Source organism: Siphateles boraxobius, unplaced genomic scaffold, assembly GCF_051911475.1.
Source record: "Siphateles boraxobius isolate OS27281-9 unplaced genomic scaffold, OSU_SipBor_1 12, whole genome shotgun sequence".
Taxonomy (NCBI): domain Eukaryota; kingdom Metazoa; phylum Chordata; class Actinopteri; order Cypriniformes; family Leuciscidae; genus Siphateles; species Siphateles boraxobius.
The window spans coordinates 4,077,049-4,102,545 of NW_027508722.1; the positions used below are offsets into that span (position 1 = coordinate 4,077,049).

General features: G+C 36.7%; 1 protein-coding gene across 25 annotated transcripts in view; it reads left to right on the top strand.

The window, feature by feature from the left end:
• Window positions 1-25,497, top strand: part of plecb (plectin b) — a 156,063-nt gene that overhangs the window by 93,793 nt on the left and 36,773 nt on the right. For 11 of the 25 annotated variants that reach the window (XM_077206537.1, XM_077206555.1, XM_077206660.1 and 8 more), the window contains exons 2-7: window positions 9,296-9,357; window positions 14,874-14,963; window positions 17,285-17,362; window positions 17,855-17,947; window positions 20,786-20,952; window positions 24,070-24,185. In XM_077206537.1, the coding sequence (XP_077062652.1) occupies window positions 9,296-9,357; window positions 14,874-14,963; window positions 17,285-17,362; window positions 17,855-17,947; window positions 20,786-20,952; window positions 24,070-24,185 (606 nt within the window). Of the gene's footprint in view, window positions 1-4,636; window positions 5,403-9,295; window positions 9,358-13,802; window positions 13,818-14,873; window positions 14,964-15,815; window positions 15,847-17,284; window positions 17,363-17,854; window positions 17,948-20,785; window positions 20,953-24,069; window positions 24,186-25,497 lie in introns of those variants that run through there. The other 14 variants (XM_077206528.1, XM_077206571.1, XM_077206595.1 and 11 more) reach the window with 5 other exon arrangements.

Consider the following 25,497-nt stretch of genomic DNA (forward strand, 5'->3'; position numbering starts at 1 on the left):
TGCAGCAAACACACATACAACCATGAATTGGCAACACTAGACAAAGAACATGGAAAACACAAGGGCAAACAAGCTTAACAAGTAACAAGACACACCTGGTGAGACAAATCAACAGGGAAAACTACAAAACTACAAACATGGCCACAGGAACAGGACACTTGAGTAACAAAAGCAACATAGAAACATTTCAAAAGTCAATACAAAACAAACACGACACCGGGATCACGACATCCTTGTATTTTTCAACCCGTCGAGGTTGATATGAGATTTAAGTAATCCAATACTTTTAAGCGAGATCAATTTGTACAGTTATCTTATTAAACTGTTGAAGATGTTATTAGTAGCAAGTAATTCATTTTTTAGAGTAACTTCCCCAACACTCATTTTTATACATGAAAAACACTAGCAAAAATCACTTTATTTTGTACAATTTCTCAAACTAAAACTCTTCACAGTGCAAAAATGTAACCCATCAGATTGACTTTAAGCGGAAGAAGTTGTTTCAGAGGAAAGTGTTTACACAATGATTGAAGATTATGAAGAAAAACAATTATTATTATTATTATCTGAAATAACGTGGGCTGATAAAACGTTCACCAATAAGACCAGGAATGTGCATTAAGAAAGTAAATTGAATTTGGATTTCATGAGGACTTTGAAATGAACTTAATGTAACTTTATATGACTTTGATGTGTCTTATATTACGCTTTTAAAGTTCTAAAGTTCCTGTCATCATTTTGAAGAGAGGCCTGTGAGTGAGCTTGGCAGGTCCGTCTGTTTTCCACTCTGGCTGAATCTAGTGCTGAAGGTCTAATAGGTTATTTTAGACCTCAGCTGCTGTTGATGTTCTGTTTTGAATCTCCAGCTAAACAGAGATTTCCCCAAATCCAGTTTTGACTATCACATCACAACTTGATTCCAGGATTATTATAAGCACAGATATTAATGCTCCATGTATAGTTTTGCAATTGCGATATTAATGCTCCTTAGCTCTGGGAATTATGAGCAAATGGAAAGCCACATAATGAAGACTTTTGGTAAATCGTCAAAAAAGAGCTCCGGTGTCCATTTTGTTCTCTTTGGGAAGGACAGGGTGTGTTCGTGATTCAGGTGAAATCAAAGCAGATGTGCGGATTTCACATTCCTCTCTCTCTGGGTGTGACGGACATCCCTGTACACGCTCTCACACGCAGGAGGAGGAGAGACGGATCCGGAGGGAAAGACTTGTGGATGGGATTAGGACGCACTTTCACAGCTAATGTGGTTTGGTCACACCTAACAGGGGAATGTGAGGAGTTACCGTTATTATACTTTTTTGCTTTTATACACACTCAACTCCAGTATGCCTCTACTGAAATGGATTTTGATTTCTTAAATGTGCTATATGTAGAATACAGAAACCTTTGTTATTAGTGACACCGGTGGCCGTTATGTTGAACTGCAGCAGCGACATATTGCTTGTGCTCTCATTCGTTCACACGTAACGTACAAGAGACTGAATGTAATTCAAGGCCCCGATATACTCACAGCGAAAGTTCTTTTTCAAACTTTGCTTAGAAGTAAAAAGAAGTTGGAAATACCTTTGCAGTGATAAACTGCTAATGAACATCCAGATGTCGTCCACACTGCTGAGAGAGACGTTTAGATGAATATGTAAATATGCGCTGCACTTTCCTCTCAATAACAGAATAAACACAACATACATGACAGCGGAGAGAAAACATCAGCTAAGAAAGCATCTGATTGCAGCGATGTGGATATATTGATGAGGCAATTAAAATGACACTTCTATGATAGTTTGATTATAAAGCATATTTGAGACTATAGACGATATAGATCTGGCTATGTGAGACTTTAGTTTGAAATAATCCTTTTTCTTTGCGTGACACATTGACATTACAGTACCGAATGGCTCTATCGGCATTATCCTGAACATTGTTTATCATTCGTTTCATGTGTCATTGAACAGAAGAGAGGCTCTCGGGAGAAAGAGTAAACGTTTCGCCCTTTTGATTTTCCCGGCAAAAAAACTTACCGAGACCTTTACATAAAAATCTGTCTACAGGCTTCCAGCCTATAAAGTCAGGGAAGGGCTTGATTTTAAGTTTTGTTACAAGTTGTTCACACATTGGCAATGAAAAACGATTATTTCTGAACATTCTTATATATAACCCCTTTAAATATCAGTGCATCATTGGTTTTCACTAGAAATGCAGTGCATTTTAAGATTGGTAATCTGTATATTTACATTCTTTTAATCTACACTGAAAGCACATGTCTGTAAGTTTTTATAGTACACCATAGTTTTCTACTTGATTGACACTTTTTATTATTTAAATCACACTGTTCTGTTGTACAAAATGTATGTTCTCAAAAAATGTAGTATTTACTTTTCACTTCGTAATAGTTTGTGAAATTTCCCAGCAATTTCTAAGAATAGGGCAAGTAGCATTGAAATTAAATGACATTTTGAAGTAGCAAGACTAAAATAAATTTTCTTGTAAAAATTTACTCCAGTATTTTTTTATTTTAATTGCAACTTGCAAAAATCATATTTATATATTTTTTTACAGTATAGATATTGTTGCACATCACTGTTTATACAGTGTGATATCACAGTATGATATGCCCTCCAGACCTCTTTAAATATCTGATCTTTAACCCTCATCATCTGGGAAAAGATATTCAGAGAATATTCTGAGATCTTAGATCCGGGTCACGGCACCAGAAACTGATTGTCAGTTCTACCATTGACAAACAAAATGTCTTCTGACTGGGTCACATTGACTCTTGCCTGCATCTTCTCATCTAACCCCAGATTCAGAGAAGTTTTGCATGTTTGCATGTGGTTCATAGAAAGATCGGAGGTTTATGTGAGGTTCAAAGATGAATACATGATATTGAGTCAAAAAGTCATGTTTTCTGCTTCTCCCTGCTTGTGTGAAGGTTCGGTCTTGTGTAGACTTGACTATTGGGGGGAAAAAAGTCTGATGTAGCTTTGGCCAAGAACCAAGCATAGTTTTCGCAGTTGTTTATGTCGTATAGGTGTGAGTTCATCTGAGACACTGAATATACGTGTGTGCTCAAGGATATCATGTTTTGAAAATCACGTCTCAAACAAATTCTTGTATTTGTATAACACCATGTGTTTTAACTCGTATCTTGTGGTTAGGTCTTCTTCAGAAGTGCTGACTGTTAAGCCAGCCAATCAGATCTCAGTTTTCATCCAGCTCTTGTCATTTTTGTGTGGATTATGCATCAGCTGGTCTGTGAATGAAAGCTGTGGAAAACTGCTGATACTACCTTTCAGTTTATCTCATGAACATACTGTAAGTTTAATCAATGCCTCTAATAATGATACATGTGAATGGATAAGTAGATTTATAATAAATTGATAATTTTTTGTCATAATTATGAGATTATGACAAACATGCCAAAAGCCAAATTTAATTTAATGAATAAATGTGCATGTGTGCGTTTACTGCCATTTTTACTTCCATTTAAAGTTTCTGTAAGATTTTTTTATTGTATTTTGAAGTCTCTCATGCTCACCAATGCTGCATTTATTTGATCAAAAATACAGTAAAAAAAAACAGTAATATTGTGAAATATTATTACAAATTAAAATAATTGTTTTCTATTGTAATGCAATTTAATCATGTGAAGCAAAGCTGAATTTTCAGCATCATTACTCCAGTCTTCAGTGTCACATGATCCTTCAGAAATCATTCTAATATGATTTGATGCTCAAGAAACTTTTCTGTTTATTATCAATGTTGAAAAAAGTTGTTCTGGATACAGAGATATTTTTTCCAGGATTCATTGATTAATAGAAAGTAAAACAAAAAATAATTTAAAAAAGTCTTTAATTTAATCTTTTGTAATATTTTAAATGTCTTTAATGACACTTTTGTTTGAATGGGTACAGTATATAATAAATATTACATATTAACATAAAAAAAGGTTATGAATGCTGTTATAGGTGTTGATAGATTTGCCACACCTTCATACCTTTTTCTGTATCAACAGACATTTAGACGTCTTTAAAGTGAAGGCGTCAGCTTCCTCATCGGCTAAAGAATATGTCAGATATATCGTAAAATAATCACTCCTGCAAACTCTGTCAAGTTCAGGCTGTTATGCTTACTGGCGAGCCTCAACAGGTTATCATATCTCAGAGCTTCTCAAAGTTTATGGTGTAGGTCTGTTCGGATGATGCGCATGTCCTCACCTGCATCTGCATCTTCTGAGCTATTGGTTTATATGTTTACCTTCTCCTGAATGGACAAAACTGTCACTCATCACCTATTGCATAAATCTTAATCTTTATACACTTATCAACCCATTCTTTGGGGATGCACATGCAAGTTCAGCATGTTCACATAAACACACACATGCAAACAAGAAATTATTAAAGAATTTTCATCTTATTTCTAGGCGTTAATTTCGCAGCCTCTGGTTATGTATTTTACTGGGGTTGGTTTAGATTCGGTAATGTTAATCTCCAGCGTGTGTAGACGTGAGCGGCCCATCCCAGAGCCTCGCCCTGTCTTATGGGCAGCACACACTCTTAGTTAGTCATACTTGCCCAACCGCACAGGTATGTTACAGTGGTTAATCATTAAAGAGGGGTGTGTGTGTGTGTGTGTGTGTGTGTGTGTGTGTGTGTGTGTGTGTGTGTGTGTGTGTGTGTGTGTGTGTGTGTGTGTGTGTGTGTGTGTGTGTGTGTGTGTGTGGTGATATCTGTAGGCATGAGTGGGATTGTATAACTTCAGTTCCTCTAATGACTCTACACACTCATTTAGTGCTCGACGTAAGGTAGTTACACAACTCAACACTCTCCATTTCCTGTTGCATTACTCTTTAGAGATTGTGATGCTTAAGTGTGACTGTTTGGAGAGGGTGTGGGATTCTATGAGGCATGCGGACAGACACACCTTCCCACTCACTTTCCCTGATTCCACTCCTCCTTCCTGCCTCGGCTCCGCAAACATGACCATTCAGAAATTAGGCGGAGCCAAACATAACTCGAAGTGCCCTGCAACCACCCCTGTCTTAGCGGAGTCAGAACGGCACGAGCGCAGGCCCAGAACCCGTAGCCTACTGACATCATTTACTGGAGATAGAAAGATGGACAGCAGAAATTAAACGGGAACCTTGAGTCTTAACGGGAACATTGCTGCAACGTTCTATCGGGAAAAGTGAGGAAGCTTGTAAAGAGCAGAGATTTGTGACTGACAGAAGTGTGTGTTTGGCTGTAAGCGTGACGTAGAGGAGATGAGTACGCAACAGAGACGGAGGGAATACTCGACCGACAGCCTGGACGGGGACAGGAGGGAGAGGATCCCCTCGGACGACTTGTATTATCAGGGAATGCTGAAATCCTTGGACGGCAGGAAAGGTACTCGGGACCGCTGTCTGATACACCTGCTCATGTTGGAAGAGACTTTTCTTTGTTGTACAAAATTATTAGGGTTTGATCTTTGACGTGTTTATTTAGAGATGCACGTCATTGTCATTGAAGCAAAGATCATCTTCTTAATCAGTATTTTGAAAATCTGCAAGATTTTATGACTGACACATAAATCGAATACGATTTGGTATGGTTCAGTATTATACGATTTGCCAACAGGGTTAAAAAATATTTTTCAGTTAAAAAAAAAACATTTAAATTTTACTTAATACCGTATGAAAATTTGCTTTCCAAATAAAAATGTATCTTATTTTACCGGAAAACAAGACAAAATACTGATACTGATATTGATTTTATTTATTTATTTAAAATAAATCTTGTGTATTTAAAATCTAAATCAGTGTAATCTTGATGTTTAAATTAAAATAGAACAACCATAAAAATAAAAAATAGTTTCCCCTGTCTTTAACACAATATTGTGAGCAAACAGGATTATAGTAGAAGATATTAGGAGACATTCCTGATAAAACACTATAAACTTCCATTAGTTAAAGTTAGTTAATGCATTAACTAATATTAACTAACAATGAAAGATACATTCATTACTGTACTTATTAATCTTTGTTAACATGAATTGATACAAATACAACTGTCCATTGTTAGTTCAGGTTCATTAACTAACTAATGCTTACAGATACAGCTTTTGACTTTAATAATGTATTAGTAAATGTTAAGATTAACATGATCTGAGATTAATAAATGCTTTCGTTGTTAATGCTAACTAATGTAAACTCATTGTAAAGTGTCACCTACACGATATCTGATATTATATTAGATCTCATTATGTAATTCTGAAGGTTTTTATTGAAGCAGTAAACAGCCTGAGGTTCATCACTTGCCTTATAATGTTTGCAATCTGCTCAAGTGCCTTGCTTACAGTCGTTCTTGTCATTGTCAGTAATTTGTGCAATAAAAGTCTCATACAGCAGGCGTTTCAGACCTAAAGCTGTCTCTCCTGACCAAGGCCATTGTGTCAATATTTACAGATGACATATATTTAGCAGTATAAAGATGTGTTCATTGGGCCTGAGACAGCGTTCCCTGTTGTCCTGTCACCTGATCACCTGACTCATACAGTATGAATTTGAATTTTACAGGTAAAATATAGTGATTTCTCTTGTTTTCCTCACACATTCCAGAGGACAGGCTTAATCACAAGGGCGTTGGTTTAAACATTATTTATACACGTCAAGGCAACGAATGCTGGTCAAAGGGCAAAGGTCTGTTGAAGACCCCGTACTGGTGTTCATTATTATCCACAACATCGCCCACAGTAACACTCTTCTAACACTAAAAGGGTAGTCTTGCATTAGAGGTCAAGGTTTATTGCCTCCACCCATGATGGTCACCATGGTTATATTATTTCATAATATGCTCATCATACTCCACCCAGCAGAAACAGAAACTCTGAATCAGCTGTTCCCTCAACGCACAACAATAGATAGGAGAGTTGTGCCGTTGCCCAACAAACATTTTTCACTCCTATATCGTATTATGCATTCGACTATCCCGTTGCATAAAATTGCTCCAATAATTGAAGGAGAACCCTGGAGCGTAATTAGACTGAAGTGTTGAGCCACTCCAGTTTGGCATTTGCTTTGTTTTTCTTCATGATTATTTGATTTGTGATTCATACAGTGTCTGTGTCCTGTTAACTGTCAGTGTCCCGGTAGCTGGACACTTCACACACATTTTTTATTGCCTTTATCACATGTTTTTTGAAAGTTTGACCCCTCACAATCCTGTCAACCTGTTTTGAAATTGGACATTGCACTACCATAGGTATCTTCAATCAGATTTGAGGGACAAGTTTACGGTTTATATCAAGGTTAGGTGCTTCTACATCAGTGTTATTCGCCACCATTTCCCTCTGATTTTCGGGATAACTCATGGATAGGGTTAGGTTTATGGGTAGGACTAAATTTTCGAACAGGAATGTTGTTCCAATGTTGTCTTAATTGGCAAAATCACGGTAAATGATCGCTAACAGTATTTCAGTCCTTGCATCCTCAAAGCAAGATCCGTCATCCCATCGTTCAGCATATGATGGTCCTGTGCGCCTCATGAGAAGTGATGTTCATCGTCCAGGTTTGGGCTCTTCGGGGGAAATAAAGAGTTCTTCTCAATCATACATGCAATTAGAGAAAGTGTAGCTGAGGTTATTTGAGTTTACAGCAGTTTTCTTTATGCACTTGCTCCCGGATAGAGGTGTATACAAAGACTATCAAGGACTACCAGAAAATCATTGTTTTTTTATTCTTCTACATGGCATTTTGTGCATTTTTACAGTAACATTACGGTCACACTTCATATTTGGTGGCCTTAACTATCTATCTATTAGAATGTGATATGGATTTACTGTGCAACTACATGTTGTTTCCACATTCACTGCTAATGAGTTTGAGGTACGGTTAGGTTTAGATGTAAATGTAGGGTTAGGATTATAGGGGTTAGAGGTTCAAAGGTAAGGGTTGGGTTATGGTTATGGTTATGGTTATGGTTATGGTTATAAGAGGTAAAGTCTACTAAAGTCAGTGTTACTACTAATGCAAATTAAATGCAAGTACTTGTAATTAAGATGCACCAACATGTAAAGTATATAATAATAATAATAACATAGGTAGAACTATTTATTTACATGTACTTATTATAGTAATTATACTAACTGTGTTATAACTAGGTAGCATACTAACCCTAATTCTAACCTTAGCCCATGTAGTTACCTTAAAGTACCAGTACTTGGGTAAGTACAATGTAAGTGCACGTCCTGTACAATAAAGTGCAACTATTATATGTTTTAGCAGTTAAGGCCACCTAATGTGTGACTAACTTTACTAACTAACACATGAACTTTAACTGCAAGTGTGAGCATGTCATTTTAAAAAACAGTACTGTTCTCCAGTAATGATGGCCGATGCAAGTGCTGGTAATTTGAATGAGACGGCAGTATGAATCATGTTCTCGTGTGTTTAATGCTGCTGAAGGAACATGATTCTGCAGGCTGTAGGTGTGTCTGTGGTGACACACACTGAAGATTAAAGCTATTCTGCCTTCATGCTCAAATTTCCCAGCCCGAGGCCTTAAAAACCTCTCCAAACCTGTGCTCCGTCTTTGCGTGACAATGGAGCTGTCTAGACTCCTCCTGCCGTCATTACCCAGAGATCACATTACTCGCATGGCTGTTTCTGTGAGGTGCTGTTAAATAGTGTGTAGGAGATGTGAGGCATTACTACACAAAGAACTGATTTGAAATCATTCTGATATTGAGATTTTATCTGATACACTTCTCTCTTCACATGCAGTTCAACTGTTTCCTTATTAGAGTCACTAAGAAATCAAAATTGACAGTTTTTATTTTGTTATTGAATATCGCAGTATTTATGTATCCGTGCCTATTATTACTTTATTAAATTCATGGGCTCGTAATCTTTAATCAGAATAAGTTTCCCTCCCTCGACATCTCTTCTCTTCTCAGACGGTGTGTCACTCACATGCAAACCACAGCCATCTATTCAATTCCCAATGGACTAAATCAAGTCCCGCCCTACTTTTTTTCTTGTTTAAGAAGCTTTTACACTCAGATACATGACAAGAAGGAAGAAAATACTATTGCAACTTCCATTTCATGCCGACTTTTGTGTTTGTAACACTCGGTGTGGTCGTGATTCACAGAGACTGTGTTACACTTTTCATGGAAATTAACCCACGAATGGCTTATTTAAATCACTTAAAATAATTACTTAAAATAGTATTCTAGAAATCCACAGTATTTTAACATTAATGAAGTGTGTTAAATGTTCTTTTTTCTTTCTCTTTTGCAGATGAACGGGACAGAGTGCAGAAGAAGACTTTCACAAAATGGGTGAACAAACACTTGATAAAGGTACCTTTATGTTCATTTTTACTGTTAAAGTTTGATTAGAATAACTAATAATTTTAACTGACAAATCCAATGCAACTTACAATAAAATACAAGCATCATTGAAAGATTCAGTCGTCCTGAAGTAACCTGCGGTTTAGGGACAGATTTAAACGGCAGCACAAACCCTGTTTTGGCATTAAAGATAACTGTCAGGATTTACTAAAGAAACGCACTGAAAAATGAGTGCTGAAAAGCTTATTGAAGACAAGTACACAGTCAGTAATAAAATAAGAACAATCGCATTTTATTCACAATTCTGTTCACATTCTTTGGGTTTGTGCACAGAAAACCGTCTTTTAGAACCATGTAGTTTCTATTAATATTTTGAATACATTTTTTTTATTTCTCTTTTAATTTTAGTTAAAGATTTAGTCATTTTGTTCTGTGTTTCTGTCATTTTTATGATTGTTTTTTATGTCTTTATGGTTTTTTATTCATTTTGATTTCAGTTTGGGAGGTCGTTTCCAGGGGTGTGAAGTAACGAATTACAAATACTCACGTTACTGTAATTAAGTCGGGTTTTTTTTCAGAAATTTTACTTTTTTGAGTAGTTTAAAAATTGTGTAATTTTACTTTTACTTGAGTACATTTTAAGTAAAGTATCGGTACTTTTTCTCCGCTATTTTCCTTCTGTTTGTGGTCGTTACTCGTTACATATGCTTGTTTTAATTTAATTTTATTTTTATCCATCAACGTGATTGGATTGAGTAATCGGTCTCGTGACTGTTATCAAATCAAATTAAGCATAGAAAACTTTAACCGCCTATTCCTGCTGTTACTCGTGACTGCTGTGGAAGTGCATTCTTCACGCATCAATTCAATCCAGATATCAGCGTCTTCCAAATATGCTAAGGTACATTTCTGCTTAATATAATATTTATATAGGCTGGCCTGTCTACAGGGCCTAACATTTGATCTGAGGTTGGGGGTATTGCGTGACGAGTTCATAATGCGGTGAATTCCCGCTCCCATGTAGGCTACGTCACAATCACATTATAGAGAGACGCGTGTCACGATCTGTGCACTGCATTTGAACTGAACTGCATTTCTGTCAGTGCGTGACTACAGCTCGTTAATAAACAACGTTTTTTGATTGATTCATTATACAATTCGTCTTCATTTGGCAAGTGCATTTGCGCAAAAACATTTTTCATGTTGAACTTTTGTTTTTTTGTGTGTGGATGCTGCTGATAAAACAGCTTCGCCGAGACTACAAAGTGACATGCATTTGTGTGTGTGTGTGTGTGTGTTTGTTTGTTTCTTTTGGAAAAGTTTCCTAGATATAACTTCCCTATTTAATGCACAATTTTCCTTACAAATTAATATTATCAGCATTACAATGTGAGTAAATGTAGCCGTGTAAAATGTAAGGGATGATGCCACCCTTCTAGAACAATGTGCATTTATTTTTAAATTGTAACATATTTAATAGCATGAAATTAAAGTGTGTAATTAAGTGTTAGCTCACCAGCTTAGCCTTTTTCAGTGCATTAGGTGAGGTAGTCTGATAATATTAGTGATTCTCATTTATCAAAACACTAACATTGGTACCGTTTTGGAGAGAAATTGGGTATTTTTTAATCTCTCTATTTAACCCATCTCATGGTGTGTGATGCTGAACTATCATATGAGTTTCTAAAGGTTTTTGAATTCTTTGCACAGTTATGAATATTGATATTTTATGTGCAACAATAGCATGCTGAGGCCCAGTGGCTTTTCGCCTAATTTTAAATGCTTTTTCCCCCCAAATAATATGATTTAAATGGTGATGAGTGTACTGATTTGGTGCATTTAAAAAAAATGGATGATAGATATTCTTCAATCTTTCTGACAAAGAACAAAATATAATGTGAATCACAGTATGTGCAATTTTTTTTCATTTATAAATTGTAGTGCACAGTGTTTATTATAAGGTGTAGAATCCGCAGCTCAGTACTCACTACTCACTACTCATGAGTACTTTTAAATAAGCTACTTTTTTACTCTTACTCAAGTAGTTTTTTGGACAAGTACTTTTTACTCTACTCACACTACATTTTTTGGAATGTAATGGTACTTTTACTTGAGTATGTTTTTTCAGTACTCTTTCCACCACTGGTCGTTTCCACGACACCGTTTTAAAACGAAACGTTTAAAAACTAAAAACTTTTTTATGTGTTTTGGCCGTTCGTTTTGGGGGCCTAAAATTGCAAATGTTTGAAAACGGGTTTCAAAAGGCAAGTATTTGAAACTGATACTACAGTAGTCAACGTTTGAAGTGGATCAAAAAAGTGCATCAAAGTTGTCCTAAGACAAGAACGGGTATTGTTCAAAATTCATGTATAACTTTGATGAAAGGTTTTGATCCACTTCAAATGTTAATCTAACATTTATAACACTTTTCAAATTTCCAGGTGAAAAAGACATACTGTTAAATGTATTCGAAACAGTTTAGAAACTGTACTCAAATGGAAGAGACTTTAAAATTGGGAGACGTAACAGCTGTTGGGCTGAACATGATTTCAGTTTCAGCTCTGGGATTCTTCTAGGACAGATGTTTGCAGAGAAGCCGGTCATATCCTGTCTACACGGGTTATACATCTCTGTCTAGTCTAAATTGTCTTGTATGTATGCACTGAAAAGCCAAACAGAAGATAATAAATATGCAACCCTGGATACGAATGGAGGTTTTTTGCACTCTCACAAATCAGTCAAGTCTGTTCATTCACTGTAGATGATGGAAAAAGAGACCACGTTAGAACAAAAGAGTTAGAGATATAAGACAAACCTGCATGTTAAGAACATCTGGATTAATTTACTGTAGCAACTCGCATATCATATTCAGGGTACAAAGATTGTCAGGCCGGCCAACAGTAGCACACGTGCTGCACAGATGTTTGGCTGTGTTAAAACCCTTCATCTGTGATTAAACAAAAGCTTTATTCAGATTGGTTTGTTTTCTCTGAGGAGACAAATTTGTTTCATAGACATTCCCTAGTTTTTTTCCCCATAGTTTTTCCCTCACAACACTTTTAGTCTAATTTTGTGTCTTGACAAATCTGCTCAAACCTGGGTATTAATAGCTGTCATTGTGTAATATTATTTTTGATAATGCTTTCATTATTAATTTTTCAAGTTTCTGAAATGAAGTTAGTTTTATATACTGTGTTTATAATAATTATAAACACACTTGTAATTATTTCACATATATTGTATGATGTGCATCCAGAGCACACACGTACATAAATCTGTCATATTACTTGGCAGCAGTACAACAAATATTGAAATCATTTATATTTAACAGAAAGATGAAGTCTGTCTTGTTTTCACTCTTTATACCGTCACATATAATTCCTTATTTTATGAGTCAAACTGTGTTCTGCACTGACACATTTATGTTTGTTGACTGAGTTTGACCTTGACAAACACTGATTGCTCAGTTTGCGCTGTGTTTGTCTCTGTCATCAGCTGTTCTGTAGCTCTCATTGCTTTGTGCTGACTGAGCTGAGTATGTGTGAGGGAAAGATGGCCGAATATATGGGGATAGACAGTAAAAATGAGACTTATTACTGTATGATACGCCCTGTTGTTGGAGTTTTTCCAAAGTACGAATTTAACACAGACTGTGATATAATACATTTTATCTTATTATTTGTGTGTGAGCTTCTGCTAGTGGACATGTTGGGTAATATAGACTGACATCAACAGAGACCTCTAGTGGCTCAGTATGACATCTATCTATCTATCTATCTATCTATCTATCTATCTATCTATCTATCTATCTATCTATCTATCTATCTATCTATCTATCTATCTATCTATCTATCTATCTATCTCTCTTTCTATCTATCTATCTATCTATCTATCTATCTATCTATCTATCTATCTATCTATCTATCTATCTATCTATCTATCTATCTATCTATCTATCTATCTATCTATCTATCTATCTATCTATCTATCTATCTATCTATCTATCTATCTATCTATCTATCTATCTATCTCTCTCTCTCTCTCTCTCTCTCTCTCTCTCTCTCTCTCTCTCTCTCTCTCTCTCTATATCTATATCTATATCTATCTCTCTATCTCTCTATCTCTCTATCTATCTCTCTATCTCTCTATCTCTCTATCTCTCTTTCTATCTATCTAAGAATCATATATGTTTTGAAAGGAGAAAGTAGAGTACAGTAAAAGTTCAGTTTTGGCTGAACGACTCCATTATGAGCTGTTGTTCAGTTTCTAAGCCTAACAACTGATGTAGTTTCAGCATCAGCCTTTAAATCATATTAATGTTGTCCTTCATTTTCAACCTTCACTTCTTTCTTCCATTTCTAATCAACACTCCCTCTCTCTGCCCTCTGCTCTCCTCCTCCTCCTCCTCATCGCGTCCTTCCTCTTTTCCTCTCCTGCTCCATTCACTCATCCAGCACTCGAGAGCTGAGGTAGGTCCACCTGTCAGCGTGTCCCAGCAGGCCTTGCTCTCTCATATACATGCACAGTATTTCTGTCCTGCTTAAGGCTCTCGGCCGGGGGATTTCTTCTGCTGTCTCATGAAGAATGTAGATTACCGCTTACAGTTTTAGAGCTTGAACAGATTTTAGTCTCATGCAGTACAGCAAAAGAAATCCAAAGGCTGCCTCATTACGCCAATTTGTCATTGTACTTTGATTTGGATTTTGTTCTTTGATAGCAATTGTTACTAACTTTTGAAATAGTGCTGAAGATAGGCTTTGCTGTATAATGATAGTAAAATTAATAGTTCATTCTAAAATCCTATCATCGAAAACTCAAAAATCTCAAATCTCATTTTCCATTCCACATATTTGAACTCGCGTGTCACATTTGGTTGATGCCAAATTCATCTATTTTTTCTCTTTATTTATAATAATGTTTTCCTCTTTTTCATCTCTTTTTTTATATTAATGAGGAAGATATTTTATACAGTAGCTTCAACAGATAATCTCATAACTGAATGATTTTAAATTTAATCTTTTCATCTACTGGAGAAACAACAAAGTTTTTGAATACGGTGTTGTTTTTATCCTTTTAACAAGAGACATACATGCTGGTATTTAGAAGTTGCTGCCCATCTTAAAGGGATAGTTGACCCAAAAAGGAGAATTCTGTCATCATTTACTCGCCCTCAAGTTGTTTCAAACCTGAATGAGATTCTTTCTTCTGCTGAACACAAAAGAAGATATTATGAAGAATGTCGGTAACCAAACAGTTGACATTGACTTCCATTGTATTTTTTTTCCATTTTTTTCTATACTTTCCTTTAATGTAAAAAAAGAAGCAGCCGCTTATGAGGAAGGATAAATATTGACAATTTTGTCAACAAAATAACCTAAAAAGGAGAAATTCTAGGTGCGTGATTTTGTCCCCTATTAAGCGCGAACCTGGAGCTAATTTCATTGCTCAACTCAATCATGATGTAACCTGTTTTTGTTGTGATTTTTAATGTGTACTCATAAAATGATCTTTTTCTCCATCCTCAGACTCAGCGTCATGTGAATGACCTGTATGAAGATCTCCGAGATGGACACAACCTGATCTCCCTTCTGGAGGTCCTCTCTGGGGAGACGCTGGTGAGTGTTACAGATTGTCTTGCACTGATATGGCCCTGTCCCAGTTGGAAGCCAAAGACCTCGCAGTCATCCTCCAAGTCCACACTTGTGTGACATTACGCCGGTTTGACTGTCGGGTAGAAGTCGCTTCAGTGCAGGCTCTGTGAAAGTGCACTTTGATGGAGCATATCTGCTGCAAAGGGGAACTGAAAATGACAAATGTGACACCCAGGCCACTGCCCTGCTGAGTTTAGTTTTAGCCCTAATCACACACACTTGAACAAGCTAGTCAAGTTATAGGTGGTTTGATCTAAACTAAAATTTGTGAAACCCTGCCCTACGGTCTCGTATCCACTGTAAACCCACAAAACCGCAAGTGCACATGAAGTGTGCCATTTGGGACAGGAACTATGTAGGGCCTATGCTTCTGCTAATGCAGCACAGCCAAACAAGAGAAGACCCATCACTTCTTCCATTCAGTTTCCAACCTTCCCACCCTCAAACATCCAACCTTGCCCTCAATCCAAAGTCCTGATCCAGACCTCCAGGTCAAGGAAGACCTGAACACCCCACCATATGTATGGGTGATGCCTTGAAATACGTCTTCAAATTCGAAAGATGTTATGTTGAATCACATCCAAAACACTGGGTTCAGATTCAAAATCTTGACATCATCCCATCATACTGCTTAATTTCTTGGCTAAAGCTAAAACATTAACTTCACTCTCTGGCTTTTTTTCCCCCCTGTGTGGCACCTCTTTCTCTGCCTATCATTCTTTCTTCCTATGACACTGACCCACCATCTCTTTGCTGACCTTTGCCCTTTGACCTCTGTCTGCTCTCTTTGCACTTCTCTTGCTGGGTCAAGACGAGGGAGAGGGACGTTGTGCGGAGCGTACGGTTGGTGAGTGATGTAGATGCTTCATTGGCATGGGTCACTCACTGTGGCTGGCTTGCGCATGATGTCACTTCCGCCAGTCTTGTTGTAGTCATGTTTTCATTCGCTTCCTAGAGTTACCTTGATGTTTCAAGCTATGTTTGTCAATGCTAAGTTTCTCAACTGATTAAAATAAAGAGCTAAATGTTAAAATACTTCATTAAGAATTGTAAATACAAAGATTTAAGATCTGTTTGGGGAAAAAACATTGCGTCTTAATAAAGCATGTTTTTTCTTTTATTCTGAGGGACTTTTATTTTGAAGTTTCACTGGTAGGAATAACATTATAGTTGCCCTTTTTCAATTCCACTTGCGCATGACTGAGGCTGTTTCTCTTTATGCCATCATCTCTCTGAACCTCGTCATAGTTTTGGTGTGTGACTGAAATAGCAAATGATGTCGAAGTAACTACCCTGACTATTAGCAAAATGCCTATAATTGATCATTAGTGCTGAACAAAAGTTTTGCGCAAGACATATTTACAGTCTGGACTACAGTTTAAAGCTAGTTTGAGGTGTTCAGGTCATAAAGGGGTCTTTGCATAAAAGGGTGTGTCAGATGGTGATTCAGATTTTTAAAGATGTTTTGGGTTGTTTTCTATAATACAAGCATTTTTAGCATTCATCCACAATAGCTAACCACACTACATCCCTGAAATCACATGACCATCACTTCTGTTATATACTGTAGTCTTGAAGACCCATGAAATGTCTTGCAGTTTTTCAGTTATCTGTGTTGATATATTTCCTACTGAAACAGAAAGTTGGGGCAGGGCAAATCAAAGTTGGTTTTGTTTATGTAGAGGACATGCTCATTCCAGTGGGGAGCTTATTGGACAAATATTTGTATACGCACCTAAGCACAAGTTAAACTGGAAGATAAAGATGGTATATCATCAATACAGATTTAGTTTTAAGTACACTTACATTTAAATGCTAGCAGACGTGGACTTAAAGATTTGATTTCAAGGGTTCTTGTCTTTGTATTTTCTTAGTGTTCATATATGAGGTAACACTTTATTTTGATGGTCCACTTTAGACATGCTACTAACTATAAGTAACTTTGCCACTTCATGTCAACTACCAGTCATTGGAGTATTAGTAGCTAATACTGCTAGCACTTAATTTTGATTCTCCCCAACAGACATACTACTGGCTATAAGTAACTTTGCAAGTACTGTACATGTCATGAGAGTTTGTTGACATGTAGTTGCAAAGTTAGCCTGAATGTCTAAAGTGGACCATCAAAGTAAATTGTTACCATATATAAGCTCCATAAAAAAGTTCTCCACGTTTTTCACTCTTCCTTCATTTCAACCTTCAAAAGAAGCCTGGGTGCTCAACGACCCGCCTCAGTGTCATCCTTTGTGTTATGAGTCTTAACCGTCTTCTGTCTGTGTCCACAGCCTCGTGAGAGAGGACGCATGCGATTCCATAAACTGCAGAATGTGCAGATAGCACTGGACTTTCTCAGACGCCGGCAGGTACGATACCAACTCGTCTTTCAAACTAAATTAAAGTGATAGTTTATTCTAAAATGAAACTTTTGCCCTCTTTTACTCAACCTCTTTTGTTTCCAAACCGGTATTTAATTTTTTTCGTAGCTTGCCAAAGGTGATGTTTAGCAGAATGTCCAAGCTGCTCCCTTACATAAAGTGAAAGTTAATTGGGAACACAATCTGGTCACAGCAGATCTGACCATCAAATTATTACAAAAAAAACAACTTGTGCATCATCAGTCGTGGTAATGATTAACTTTCATAGTGTGAAAAAAGAGTAGCTTGGACATTCTACTATAAATGGTTTATTGAGTGTTTCACAGAAAAAAAGTAATTCATACAAGGTGTGGCTCAACATGTTAAGAACTTTTTAGCTGGACAGTATTTTAAACATGCTTCCAATGGTGTTTTGTTTGTCAGTCTCTCACATTAAACTTGAACTCAAATGTGAATTGATGTTCTTTCTGGAAATCACAGGTCAAGCTGGTGAATATCAGGAACGATGATATTGCAGACGGAAACCCAAAGCTGACATTGGGTCTCATATGGACCATCATCCTTCACTTCCAGGTCTCCTATTCTGTCAGTGTTAAGTTCCCTTACCATTTACCTCCTCGTCCTCCTGGGCTCCAAATCAGTGTGACCAATCACTTAAAACTGGGTCAATCACCAGTTCACTTGGGTCATAATTATTTTACACCTTTCAATCAAACATCAACAGGGTCAATCATTTTTGCTTCAAACCAGTATCTGCCTTAAGCAATTAAATGCGTTTCTTATGTTTTATAACCTCCTACAATCAGGAATATCCAATATGATTTAACCACAATAGTCTTAGTATGCGAAAATAAAGATTCTGTAAATGAATCTGTTCAGTGTCTTGGGCACCATGAGGAATTGGAAGTCTCTGATCTAATCTAATTTCATAATCTAATATCCAGGCAATTTTTTTAGACCTAATTATGTGAATCTGTTGTTCAACGTGTTTAATTACAATCAAACCCTGATTTATTCCACCTCAATCAATTTAAAAAACAAAACAGTCATGTTACAGCTGCAGGAGTCTGATGCATATTCAGACGATTACGCTGCTTGGGAACGTCCAGCTTTTGAGAGAGTCTGACATCCTTGGAAGTTTTTGGACTTCTGGTTTGTCCAGAAGAGGCAGAGAGGTTTATGTGTAGGGGTGGAGTATGGACTTCTGCCCACTGCCCCATGAAATAAAAGAGCTTTCTCTTTGTGGAGGTAGAAGAGAGTCTCATGACCAGGGTTTTAGATGGTGCCAACCTCCCATGTGCTTATATTAAATCATTATTGACTTTAAACACTATTTAATGATTGTTTAATGTAGTCTATACTCTCATTTTTACTTGTGGGACCAGATTCTTTAAGAGATGTGGTTAATTTCTTCAAATTGAGATAAAATATCTTTAGCTTAAGCCAGTGTTTCAACCCGCTTCTTCAGCTCCTCCATCTTGTTCTATTTAGTTTTCCTAGATTCTAAACAGAATCATGTAATTACATCGAACAAATCACAACACATGTGTTGTTTCTAGAGATTTTAGCACATTTTTAAAGGTGCATTGTGTAATATTTCTGAGCATCTATTGACAGAAATGCAATATAAGATCCATAACTATGTTTTCAGTGGTGTATAAAGACCTTGCATAGTGAACCGTCATGTTTTTATTACCTTAGAATGAGACATTTATATCTCCATAACCGCGGGCTCCCCCTTCTATGGAGGTCGACATATTGTGTCGTCATGTTTCTACCGTAGCCGACAGCGAACACACAGCGCTACAGCGAACACACAGCGCTACAGCGAACACACAGCGCTACAGAGCGCGTTTCGTCACTACCTTGAAAAACGTTTTCAGTGGTGTATAAAGACCTTACTTAATGAACCGTTTTATTTGTATTACCTTAGAATGAGCAGTTTCTATCTACATACACCGCGGATCCCCTTACATTGAAATGCGCCGCCATGTTTCTACAGGAGCCCTAAACGGACAAACGCATTTCGTTACTATGTTGCTCTTCGTGCAAGGAAGCAAGCTTAGTTCAGCGAATAAAACACTGACACAATGATGAACAAGTAACAATAATATTTGCAATAACATAGTTTTAATGAATAATTAAGTAAATATAATTTCTTAATTTATCCTTGTAAAGAAACCCATCGTCTCAGACGATGACATATTTTCCTGTCGGCCACCGTAACTTTTGTTGGTTGCAATTCGTAACCACACCACTAGATGCCGCTAAAAATCACACAATGCACCTTAGGGCAGGTGAACCCAGGACTGTCCTGGGTATTGTAGGACATCTGGTTACCATAATTTGTTAAAATGCTAGACTTAAAACAGTATTTGAGTAACTAAGGCCACATTCACTTCACACGTTCAAGTGAATTCAGATTTTTTTCTCCCATGTGGCACAGATAGGATATGACCCATGATCGTATAAGCAGGAAGAAAGCACATGGATTCCGATATTCTCTGATCGGTTTCAGGCCTCATTCATATGTGGAAATAAATCTGATATGAATCGAATACGTGCATTTGCATCTGCCATGTAAGTGGACAGATCGGATATTCCCCTGTCAATGCTAGTTGTACGCCATTGAAAAAGAGACGGTGGCGGATTACGTCAACTCAGACGGACACCCAAACGCGATCACATGACTATTTTCAATGGCCAGTCTCCAGCAATTAAGGGCTCTCCTCTTTTTTTCTCTGCCTTAAGAGACCATTGTTTTGCTGACCTTTAAAGGTGCTGTATGTAACTTTTTCACTCTACTAAAACATAAAAATACCATATGTTTGCATATATTGAGGAAACATCTACCTTGGGTTGATTCACCAAGTTTATAGTGTACTGTAAATGCAGATATCGAATATAGATCACTTTTAAAAGAAGATGTAAGCCATTTGTCAAAAGTTGGATTGAAACCTGATTCACAGAATCATCACCGTTGCCAGAAGTATAGCATTTTGGACTTTTTACAGGCAAATACATGTCTAGTTTAATGCTGGTTTTATTAACTATTTAGTTTATAAATGTATGCTTTCGAGTTTATCTATTTGAGATCCTCATTGTTTTGTGGCAGATACTGTTGTTTAGCTACTTCAAACTGTGAATTCACAAGGTAATTGGATTTTCCTTTAATGAACTGCGTTGTTTTTGCTACAAGTTCATGCATTGAGTGTGATGACGGGTCTCAGAAGGGTCTTAGGAGGTCAATGGTATTTAGTGGGAATGAATTTGCATGACTAAGATTTGTTTCATACATGTGTGAAAAAATCAACCACTTTAATTATTTATTGATAATTATACAATAAACGTATTGCTACCGCGGCTGCATGTCGCTAAATCCATGAAACTCATATTTTTCTGGGCTGGTAGATTTCAGATATCCAGGTGAACGGTCAGTCAGATGATATGTCAGCGAAGGAAAAGCTGCTCCTCTGGTCTCAGCGTATGGTGGAGGGTTATCACGGTATCCGCTGCGATAACTTCACCACTAGCTGGAGGGACGGAAAACTCTTCAACGCGGTTATACACAAACATGAGTAAGTGCCTCTTTACCAAAGCTCAAGATTAAGATGGAAATGTGTGCTTGTGTAGTTAGTTGCTCCAAGTCTAAAGTTGTGCAATAATAGTCACGTGATTCATTCTCTTTTTAGGTTACACTTTATTTCAATAGTTCCCTTTAGACGTGCTGCTAACTTTAAGTAACTTTGCAACTACATGTCAACTAACTCTCATTTGAGTATTATTAGACTATAATAGACTGTTAGGTGTTAGGGTTAGTGTTTGTAGTATAAGTTGACGTTGTTGCAAAGTTACTTACAGTTAGTAGAATGTCTAAAGTGGACCATGAAAATAAAGTGTAACCTTGATTTCCTGATATTTTCTTGAAATATTTATCCTGTCTTTTTGCAACACAAAGTAAGTTTTTTTCTGATTCATTACCCGCTATAAGTAAAAAGAAGCATAACAAAGTGGTTTAAATGATAAAACAATTTGCACTACAAACCAGTGTGTTTATCATTATGATAATGAATTAAAATAACATAACAAATGCCAGTTTGCAATATAAATTAGCATAACAGACTATTTTTGAATGCGTAAAATAAGTGGAAGCGGATGACCCGCTTTTACGTTAAGAATAAATTGGATAGATACTCAAAATGACAGCCTTCTATTGGATGTTGGAATATAGAAATGTGTTAATCAGGTTCTTACCTGACTCAACTTTGAGCTTCACTCTTGACCAAACTTGTACTTGATGCCAAGGAGTGAAATGTTCTGACCTGAAGCACATATTTTCGTCAAGTTAAACCACCTGAGCGCAGACATGTCAAATCAGCGTTGTGCACACGACTGACAGTTCATACTGTCACCTCACTTTATCAGTCTTCGAAGTTCAAACATATAAATATTCAAATTCTTCTAAACATATTTTTCTTCTAATGAACACAAAATAAATTATGCAGAATTTCTGATCTGCTCTTTTCCATTGAGCAAGAGATGCTCGAAGCTACAGTATAATGATAAGATTTATGGAAATGGAAATGAGATTTGAGGACTATGGAAGAAATCACATAATTTAAGTCTGTTCCTCACACAAAAATAGCATTTGACATAAGAAGGCTTGAAATATTGTGCACTAATTGTATGGAGTACTTTGTGGAGTTTGGTCTGGTTTCGTCGCATGGAAAAAACCAGCATGTACATTCTTGAAAATGTTTCCTTTTGTTTCATGTGGTTTGGAACGATATGAACATCAATTATACAATGAAACACATGATAGAGTGTTTTGCAAAAGGAAACAAAGCCACGCAGATCCGGGCCAAGTGAAAACAGTATTTCTCTAATGAGGGTGTGTCCCATATACAGACGCAAGGACAAAAGAGAGCAAAGGCAAGACTGAATAAGAAAGTAGTGTTAATAGAAGTGTACAATGAAGGCAGTTTTACAGGGAAAGTTGAAACGATAAATGCCGTGAGGTGTGGTGCCTGTTGGAGCGGAGACGGGCCTCCCCGCAGGGCACCTTTCCCGAAACATGGACGTGTACCTGCAAAGCTTGGGTACGCCCTGCTGACCCTCACATGAACAGAGAGGATTTGATGTCTTTGTCAGCCAGGAACACCCATTGGAGTTGTAGGATCTGCCTCCTTTCAGAAACAGGGAAGAGACTTTTACACTGCAGACAAACAACAGCGATCAAACTTCGACTTGGTTTCTTATTTGAAGCTCTTTGGGAACAAATGGATTCGAGAAAAGGAAGAATAACTAATACCAGAAAGGTTCATTATTGATATTTGATCATTCGAGAAATATTTTGTTGGAATTGCATTGTGTGGACGCATTGAGGACACGATGATCCTGAACATGAAGAGGCGCCTGTCCTTTAAGAAGCGCCGCACCGGCTCCAGCAGTACCGTGGCTTCTGCCAGTGACTCGGAGGACCGTGTGATCATGCTGTGCGAGGATATCCCCTCCGAAAGCTCCCTGGACTCTGGCCGCGGATCCCAGAGCCCAGGCGCTCGCTCCAGCGGGGACTCTCAGACGGGATATGAGCCGGACTGGAGCTCAGAGAGAGACCTGAGGCAGATCTGCGGAGGCTTCGGCATGGACGATCGCACTGTGGTGCCAGACTCTCATTACCACACCATGCCTTACACCGTACATGCCACACAGATGACCGGGTGCTTGCTTCATTTCTAGCTCTCTTAAAACGAAAGGTTTTAGGGTTTTAGGGTTTTTTCTGAATCTTTTGGTGTAAGTGTATAGATTTGTTCTCTCACTGTTGTTTCGAGCCACTCCCATCTCTGGGTATTCATGGCATGTCAGTTATGGCTCCATCCCTCAGGAGACAGATGTTATTTTGGATTTATGGAGCAGGTGACCACATTACCTGTGCTCTGAGCCTAGTATTTATTCTAGTATTTAGGACTTATTTTATCCTGCAATATTCAAATCTACTGACTCCAAAATGTTATCATGTTATCATTCTGATTTTATATATATATATACTGTGTGTGTGTGTGTGTGTGTGTATATATATATATATATATATATATACAAAATCAGAATGATAACATAACATTTATATATAAATTTGCTATAATATTTGGTAACACTTTACAATAAAGTTCCATTTGTTAAATAAATTTTTTTAAAAAAGCTTTTAAAGCATTATTATTCTTAATTAATGTTAATTACAACTTTTAAAAATACTGTATTTAAATCAAATTTTGTATCTGGTAATATTATTTAATGGACCTGAGATAACATGAAATAACAATGAACAGTTAAAAAATGTTAACAAAAATACATATTGTAACAAATGTTATGCTCATTGTTAGTTAATGTTAGTTAGCATTAACTTACCGTAACTAATGGGACCTTAGTGTAAAGTGTTACCATTTTTTTGTGTATTGAATTTCAAGTCTTGAGTTTTCTTCCGGGAACGAACACAATGTTTTCACATTTAAATAATTCCGGTCCAAGGCATATTCAAAATAAAGGGGCGGGGCCTGTTTGAGTTAGTTAGTAGTGTGTGAAAGTTGCGATTAGGGTAAGGGACTTTTCAGAAAAGTACTGTAGGTAAAGTAATACTGTAGGTCCTCTAAACACTTACTTACTGAGTCTTATGGGGTTGTTCCTCTTCATTTCACCAGGCCCAGGCTTATCGACATGTCGAAAGTATACCACCTATCCAACCTGGAGAACCTGGAACAGGCCTTTTCATTGGCAGAGCAAAAACTTGGGGTCACACGACTGCTTGACCCAGAAGGTAATGTTAAATAAAGTGGTATAAGCTGGTATTGAAGAAAGTTATTAGATATTAACAGCCAGTCTTGAAGCTAAATCCTGATTAAGTATATTCAATATAGTTTTGCATTTTTAAATTAGTTTTAATTTTAATATTGTTTTCAAATGTCCCATAAATTTCAATTTGGTTTTAGCTATTTTCATTAATGGTTTTGCTAGTTTTAGCTTAGTTTTTTTTATTTAGTTTCAGTTTTTAGTTTTATAATTAGTCATTTTAGTTTAGCAGAGCTAACAGAACACTTCCCGTCTAGACCAAAGCTAGACATTTCATTTCAGCTTTTAATGTTTGCACAGTTTTCAGTTAATAACTCTTGTGCTAACCTCTTAATAATAATAAAAATAAATAATTGTTTGAGATTGAAAATTAACCAAACAAATGCTACTTAAAAGTATAAAAGTAAAAATTATTCATTCATACTTCTTGTTAAACATGCCTAGTTTACTTTTTTTTCCAGATCTACAATGTATCAGTGACACTACTGGTAAATCTAGAAACAGTTCAAGTCATTTCAAGTCAGTTCTAGCCAGTGTGATTTAAATAATTAAGTGTAAATCCAGCGTGTGTGTGTGTGTGTGTGTGTAGTTGTGGAGAAATGTGCCCACATGGATAGTAATATTAATAATGTTTTGAAAAAACAAGGACAATAACAGCAATTTTCCGCCTGTCATCATCATGCAAACATTAAACCAAAAACATACAGTAGTACAGGTAGTTCTTTATAGGTTTTTGCATTGCATTGCTTTTCAATTGTTTTCAATGTAAACATGCTTTTGACGGACGTGTTTGGCTGTTGCATCTGCGTCTTGCGCATGAAACAACATTTTAAAAATGCAGTGCTTAAGTTTAAAGCTCATTCCATTATCAGCTCACACGCATGAAGCGCCATCTACTGGTATTTCCCTAAACAGCCACAGGTCAGGTTTTCCGCCACAGGATGACCAAGATATTTTTGACCAATAGTTTTAGTCTTAGTTTCAGTTTTCGTTTATGAAAATAACCTTTGTTCAATCCCACAACACCGTAGGTTGATCTTTCATTGAGTTTAGGATCCCATGACCTTTGACATTTGAAAATTTCAAGAAGTGTTAAAAGTTTGTGAACCCTTTGAGTTTGGATTTTTGTATGAACTGGTCACTATAACATCAAAATGTATTCACAATTAAAATTTTTATGGAATATTGTATTGTTTATTATAAATAATTTGCACTTTGGGTGTGAGAAAAGCGCATTTTAAATAAAATGTACTATTATTATTATTATTATTATTTATCTG